Genomic DNA, 7,989 nt, shown 5'->3' on the forward strand with positions numbered 1-7,989 from the left:
AGTCAAAGAAGAAAAGATGCAACTATTGTCGCAAGCATGGGCATGAAATTTCAGAATGCAGGAAGCGCATTGCTTCGGAGAAAAAGAAAGCAAGATTGACAGTTAATGCCTCACATGCAATTGAATCCCACGAGCCGGAAGATGCCTCACATGCAGGTTCATGCACATGCCCAGTTCACAGCATTGGCAGGCAGTGAAGAGAGTCTTCAGATATCTCAGAGGCACTCAAGATTTAGCCCTCTTCTATGGTGATCATGGTTCACTTACCATGCATGCTTACACGGATAGTGACTGGGTTGGTTGTTCCGACACCAGAGTGTCACATACCGGCAATGGTTTTTTGCTTGGCAGTTCATGTATCTCTTGGCTCAGCAAGAAGCAACCAATAGTTGCCACATCTAGCTGTGAGGCTGAGTACAAGGCAGCCTTCACTGCTACAGTAGAGTGTGTCTGGCTTCGACAGTTACTTACAGATCTTGGTATTCGCCAGACATCCTCCACTATGGTCTACACTGACAGCCAGAGTGCTTTGGCCATTGCGCGCAATCCAGTGTTTCGTGCGCGTACCAAGCACATTGAAGTTCACTATCATTATGTTCGAGAGCGGTTGTCGGCAGGAGACAGAGAGTTGTCCTACCTTCCCACAGAGGACAACATAGCAGATATGTTTACAAAGACACTTCCTCGTCCAAAGTTCAAAGTCTTCTAACATGCTGTACACTTGGTTCCCTTTGTTACATGATCTGACATACCTTGTATATTCATAGGTGGCTATATCCTTTTGGATGAACATGTGCCACGATGACCAGAAAATACCAGGTATTCTGAGACGTTTCCAGAATACTTCAGCCCATACCATGGAGGGGGATTTGTAGGCCATCTTCTTCCGGTTCTAGTGATGCCCTATGGGCCCTGGTATGTGCCTTGTAGGCATAGTTATAGGCACTTAGTGTTTTAGTGCCTTTTATGCCATATAGGACATTTAGTCCTATGTGACACCTAGGACACTTAGTCCTAGGGTCTACCTTCAAGTACTATGTACTTCTCATTTTATCTAATCTAGTTGACGTAATAGTGTATCTCCTTCGACTCTTGTACTTGCTCTTTTGCTCATCGCCCCTACACTCTTCTCTTGGCGCGGTTGTGGGGGATCCTTGCCCAGATTCCTCCTGCAGTCCCGAGCCAAGTGTCCCATCTGCCTACATCATAAGCATTGGTCAGGAAGCCCTAAAATATTGAATCGCGCGGCTCCTTCGGCCACCTCGAGAGAGGCTCTCGACACATGCTCTCGGGGACGCACAGGCGTCCCTACTATTAGTCGGGTAACAACCGAGGATGTAGAGAGCACCGTGTCTAGCATGGATTCTGACTTAGAGACGTTCAGTCATAATCCTACACATGGTAGCTTCGCGCCACTGGCTTTTCAACCAAGCGCAATGACCAATTATGTGAATCAACGGTTCCTCTCATACTAAGTTGGATTACTATTGCGGCATCGCTCATCAGTAGGGTAAAACTAACCTGTCTCACGACGGTCTAAACCCAGCTCACGTTCCCTATTTGGTGGGTGAACAATCCAACACTTGGCGAATTCTGCTTCACGAAAGAGCCGACATCAAAGGATCAGAAAGCAACGTCGCTATATGAACGCGTGGCTGCCACAAGCCAGTTATCCCTGTGGTAACTTTTCTGACACCTCTAGCTTCAAATTCCGAAACACTAAAGGATCGACAGGCCATGCTTTCACAGTTTGTATTCGTAGTGAAAATCAAAATCAAATGAGCTTTTACCCTTTTGTTCCACACGAGATTTTTGTTCTCGTTGAGCTCATCTTAGGACACATCCAGGGTCTCTAGAAAGATCTCCTTTGGAGGATTCTCTGAGCACTCAATCAACCCAAGTCTAGGGACTCCGTCATCTGCAACCATTGTCTCTGCCATTTGAGGAGGTGAATCAACCACCGTTCCAAAAGCTCCACCAATGGAGTGCAAGATGGGTTTATATTCCTTGGGAAACCCTGTAAATCGAAGAGTCACCAGGAAGCGAGGCATGTGGTGAGTCGACTCCATGTCATCAATTGTGAACCTATGATACCAAGGGATGAGGTAGACAAGATGCGGGCCCAATAAGAGAGGGCTCCGCTCCACAAGTGACCGGGTGGTGTCGAGGGAGCTCAAATGGAGAAGGAAGACGCTCTCCCATCGATAGTAATCTCCTGGACGTGGTCTCCATCCAATGCTAAGCTCTCCTGAATCCAATCACGTATCTGGCTCCTTATTGCGTGAGGCCAACTATCCTAACCACCACTGCTCTTTCCTGAAGTGACTGAACTGATTTCTTCACCTGGTGTTTGTCTTGTGGAGAAAGAAGAACCTTAATGGCTTGTTGAGTCGAGATGCTGCCATGTAAGCTCCTCTGGCCAGACCAACGGTCACCACCAAGATTCGTTCTTCCGAAGAGTGAACACAATTCGATGCACTGCCCGAAGGGAGGGAGGGAAAGAAAAGAAAAGGCTCGCTGAAAGGAGCCAGTAAAAAAAGAGGCTCTTGACGAGGGTACAAAAGCACGGGTCTGTGGAAGAACATAGCCAATAAACTCTTTACACAACCAGCCTTGAGAAAAGCTAGCTGTGGGCTGCTCCCTAAGGCTAGAAAGACACCCGGAAAGGCAGCTCCCAAAAAAGAAAAGAAAAGAAAAACCTCCTGTAGCTCCGTGAGTGCCACCAAAAAACACCCGAGAACTGAAAAAAATAGTTTTTTACAACAGCCCCTCCCAAGGAAGGAACACACTTTGTGCTCCAAGCCTGGTTGCTAGCAGCCAGGTCGTGCTATAAGGCGCTTGGCTGGCGCAATGTGCGCTGGAAGGCAAGGTGCAGGGCTGCCGCGGGGCTGTAGGCAGCAGCGAATCAAACCCAGGAGGGGTCACGAAGCAGCAAACAGCTGCATGAGGTGTCACAGGCTGCTCACAGCAAGCACGAAGCCAAGGGGTGGGGAGCTGGAAACGGAGGAAGAAGGGAGGAAACCAAAGGAAGGGGGGAGGGAAGCTGAGGCGGGAGGAGGGGGGAGCGCACCAAGCAGGAGAGAAGCCTAGTCTCAAGTACCATTTAGTGTGAATTGGTTAGAAGTGCTGTGATTTGAGTTTGAAGCTATGTCTTGTTAGTGAGAAGGTTTCACTTCTAGGTTCCTGATGCACAATAGGAGGTCTCATCAGCTTGACAACAGGCCAGTGGATGAATTGTAAATTAGAACACGATAATTTTAAGTATCTTTCCTTGTCTTTGATGAAGTGTAGTTTTGCATATCTTTGTTTTTGTTTTGTGGTTTTAGGAATGTAAATTGCAGTTTAATCCACCAAGTACATCAGCTTCCAAGATCTGTCTTTATTAGTATTTAGACCAATTGCTCCATTCGTCCTTTTTTATGAAACAAAGTAAGCAAAATATATTTACTTTTTGGAAGCATGTTAGACTCTTCTTCTTCAATGTTTTAATTTTTGGAGTTTCTTCTTTTGATACTGCAGCCTAATGGAAGGTTTGAAACACAAACAAAGATATGTTTGAGCATCTCTCAATACCATCCTGAACACTGGCAACCCTCTTGGAGTGGTAAGTCCAATGCAGACACCTGTCTTAGTATGAAGGGGAAAGGTAATGGTTGGTGTCAAAGATTGGTGATTCTTACTTGTTAATGCTGTGTATTGATGACAGTCAGAACTGCTTTGGTGGCTTTGATAGCCTTCCTTCCCACCAAGGCAAATGGTGCTATCGGTTCATTGGAGTTCAGCAAGGAGGAGAGAAAAGCTCTCGCTCTCAAGTCCATTGAAGCTGCCCCAAAGTATGGAAATGAGGAACGCCAAAAAGTGATTGATGAGGTGCCTTTCTTTGCTATTTGCTATCATCAGTTCTATGTGTCTCAAATGCACTGCAGATTGGAGTAGTTTTGGTGCTGACAGCATGCTGGTCTGTGTCTACACAGATTCATGAACAAATGATTAAAAAAGCTCACCCATTGCAAATTTCTCATGCTGCAACACTGAACTCAGCTTCAGATAGGGAACAAGAAGAAGATTCTTCTTCACAAACTGGCAAATTAGATCACAATGAGGCTGTACGTATCAGCCAGGCAACTTCTGCCAATGTTCCAATTTCAGAGACTGTTAATGCGGAAGCTCCACATTCAGAAGCCAGGGCTGTTGTTGAACCTCCCATTATGAGACCCACCACGAGGCAGGCAGCTTCTGATGACCAAATTCTGACTCTCTTAGCTATTGGTTTAGTGGTAGCACTAGCAGCACTGCTGATGAGGAAGCTTTTCAATTCTTGTGGGGGGATTCACTTTTGAATGCACGAGTGAAATTTGTATAGAGTACTCGTTATTGCAATCTTTAAGTTGACTATCGCTCGTGCATGAAGGTGAACCCACAGAAGTTTGTAACTGTCATATATAAAGTTCTTATATTGATGAAGGTTAAACTAATATTTGGTTGTAAAAGGCAGATTTGCAAATAATTCATAATGTTAATATAAGACACCAAGCTTTCTGGTAGGAAGCTACGAGGTGAAGCTTTTAATGCATGTGGAGCATGGATGTTGCTTACTCTACATTGCAAGGGTAGAGAGGAGTTCTTTTGATTCATGGAAGGATGCTGTGCATCACACCGTAGAAGAAAAATCCTAGTATGCAGGGGATTTGGGATAGTCCTCCCATGAGAAGAGTTTGTGTAAGTAGCAACGTACATGTGCAGTCTGTTATAAAGCACAAGTAAGTTTGCAAAAGGCCGTTTGAACATATATGTTGAATTCATATATTCCCTATGTAAATCTCAGGGGACCCATTAAGGAATCTGCAAGATAGTACATTCAACAGAATTATACTTCTAAACGGGATTTTAATATGGGTTTTTAGGAAAAAAAGGAGGTTTAGGATAAAATACCTTTGTAATATAAGGGTTTCTATCAGGGAGGTCACCTAGAAACATGTAGTATACCACTTACAATTCAAAAATTTAAGGTCAATTCGGAGAAATGTATTTACATGTGGGTTTTCTTGTTGAATTTTGAAGAAAATTGTAAGACTAAAGAAAAAGGGATCTTTTTATCCATGCAAAATTTACAGTTAATGGGTTTTTAAAATACCCCTTGAACACACGTCATATGTAAGGTTTCTTAGTAGTGCACCCCACATTTATATTGGTCCCTTAAATGAATGTGTTATATAGGACTTGTACATAATGAATACTCCGAGATCTAAATTCAGTTTAACTAAGCATATTTGAAGGTATTTATCTAATCCTCTCAAGCATGCATGTTAAAGACTGAACTTCTTGAGCATGTTTCAAAGGTGATCGCCTCAGCTGAAACATGTCACTCTAGCATGTGCATTGTTGCAAGCTATGACAAAATTGACAAAGACAATGCCTCACATGTGAGCCCCCATATGAGGACGACATAGAGGCATGTGATATAGCACACAAGATTTGAGCTTCTTAGTGAAGACGGATTCCAGAGGAAGTCAGGAGTTCTGGATTGGACCCGGATGACATAATTGCGCAGGCATTTGGATTTGGAATCTGGAATCTGGAATCTGGATAGGTAACCCATAGTCTGGAATGTGTAATCAAGGTGTGACCTATTTTTTTGAATCTAGTAGAGAGTTCTGTGTGTGCATTGTCTTCAAGTGTCGTGCTGGGGCACCAATCGAGTGCAGGATTGGAGAAGTTTTGGAGATCTAGGGTCCTTTAGTAAAGAGTTTTCCATTGTCTATTTGAGGAATGGTGGATGATTTTTAACATGATATTAAAGCCTTGTTGCTAAATGTTCTCATAGTCTACATCGACGTTGAACAAAGGAGTTCCTCTCGGATTCAAGAAGCTTAGCATTAAGTGTTGCATTTTTACCGACTCGGAGAGGTCTATGACAAGATGGCTAGCTAGATGCCAATCTCATAACTTTGGAGATACTGGCAAGCACAACAGGTCTAACTATCCACTTTGGAAGATGAAGGTTTGGAGTCATTTGGTTGTCATAGGAGTTTGGCAAATCGCTACTAGAAGAGCGCTGAGACTCGATGACATCAAGAATGTCATTGGCGCGATGATTGTAATAGATTTGATTTTAGTGCAAGATTGGGTAGTTTGGGATGTAGATGCCCTGGCAATCGTATTAGGACTATTGCAAACATCTCCTTTTCACACATATAGCTGGCCAAGATGTCACAAAGGCGTGGAAGGTGCTCAAGGAGATCAAGATCAACCTCGAGTTTGATATTTACAATGTGAAGATGAATGAGGGAGATTCGGTGTGCACGACTATATCACTCAGGTGAAGGCGGTCCAAGAACAACTCACTATTGTTTGTTTCTTTGGTGACGAAAAGGTGTTCCACGCTCTTGCTAACTCCAGATGGTGATGATTGGTATGCATACAATGGTGTATCAAAGCACATGCCAAAGATTCGGGAGTGGTTCTCAACCATTACAGAGTGGGTTTTTGATCCAACATCATCGTGGGTGACAAGCAGAGCTATCCCATCAAGAGAAACTATGCCATTCAAGAATACCACCAAAGAGGAGAAAGTATGTAGGGAGGAACTTGCTTTCCGTTGTGAGCCAACTTGCCAAAAATGGAATGAGTGTGGTCTTTGACGAAGATGCAGTCATCATAGGGTCGAAAGCCATAGGTGCACTGATTGTGCGAGGGTTAGCCTTTGTATAGGATTATCACATTGACTATTTGGCATGCTTCTTGGAGCGAGAACCCACCAATACTATTGAAATGTAATTAAGCAAACTCAATGGCAACTCAAAATTTTGTGAGAAGTAGGAGACCTGGTTACAAAATTCAAATTGAAAAAGCACACACTCCACAGAAGTCTTTATTAGCAAGCAAATAGTTTGTACAAAGTGCTTCTTTTGCGAGCACATCTATCACTAGATTTTGAAAAGTTGACTTTCAATCACATCAACTATGACATCGGCAGCAGGCACAATGATAGATCGAGGACTTTTTCATGCACTGGCAGCTTGGTGCTGGATAGATAAGACTTCAACAAGGATGTATTTCCATAAAGCAAATCTGAAAATGGTCGAGGGAGCCTCAAAACCTTGTCGACGATTGCACCCTTCAAAGTGACATTGATCATCGCCCCATCAGCTAGTGTTATGAGGGCCTTCACTTTAGGGATCTTCACGAGGGAGGATGTTTTGTTGTAAGACAAGCAAAAGAGATTATCTACATCTCTTGATATCGTGGTTCCCTTGCATATTCCACATGCGTTCTCATACAAGGCTGAGTTGACACCCATCATCGTTAAAGTACCAATTACCTAGACAATACTCCAATAGTGTTAGAATCGCTACTGGTAACATTTGTAGAAATTGCAAGCCCACACGGAAAATGTTGGTAATTAAACCTGGTTGCCATAGCCGATGTGTTGGATGTGGGCACTAAATACATGCGAGAGATAGGCTCCAAGTGATGAGTCTTTGATGGGCACAATTATGGTGATGTCGACCATATTTAGCACAATAGGTTGGGTGTTCTTCTTGCAACCAATATTTGCAATATAAACTTGGCTTCTCCAAAAACCTTAAATTTCTCTGCAATCTTAACGTAGTCGGGATTGCTCCAAAAGGTGAGCTGTCCGCATACATTCAAAATGGCCAAAAAATGTTGAAGGCGTTCGTCATCATAGAAGTAGAGTCAGCGAAAGTTACAAAAGAAGAAGGAGTGAACATTGAATGCACATCAAGCATGGAGGTCTTAATGATATCAGATCCTCAGGGAGGTCCCCATCTCCTACAATCAACTCATCACGCTGCTGATATGAAGCCCTTAACTTTATCACGACGATCATGGCCAAAGTTGCTAAAGGAAGCTGATTCCCCTCACCCTTATTTATAAGATTCGTGCACCTCTCTTTGAATTGGCAGATGGTTCCTTGGGGATAAATTTCTAGCACTACACCAAATGGTTCTATCCTCTCAACCCTAG

At 43.5% G+C, this 7,989-nt stretch overlaps 1 protein-coding gene across 1 annotated transcript in view; it reads left to right on the forward strand.

The window, feature by feature from the left end:
* LOC147890981 (ubiquitin-conjugating enzyme E2 32-like) overlaps positions 1–4,825 on the forward strand; it is a 48,521-nt gene extending 43,696 nt beyond the window's left edge. The window contains exons 3-5 of the mRNA XM_087389125.1: positions 3,520–3,604; positions 3,707–3,870; positions 3,975–4,825. Coding sequence (XP_087245251.1) covers positions 3,520–3,604; positions 3,707–3,870; positions 3,975–4,340 — 615 coding nt within the window. The 3' untranslated portion in view covers positions 4,341–4,825. The remainder of the gene's footprint in view (positions 1–3,519; positions 3,605–3,706; positions 3,871–3,974) is intronic.
* Positions 4,826–7,989: the final 3,164 nt, after the last annotated feature.

This window comes from Dipteris shenzhenensis, chromosome 18 (genome assembly GCF_047967505.1).
Source record: "Dipteris shenzhenensis isolate YYH24624 ecotype China chromosome 18, Dip_SZ_1.0, whole genome shotgun sequence".
NCBI classification, from domain to species: Eukaryota; Viridiplantae; Streptophyta; class Polypodiopsida; order Gleicheniales; family Dipteridaceae; genus Dipteris; species Dipteris shenzhenensis.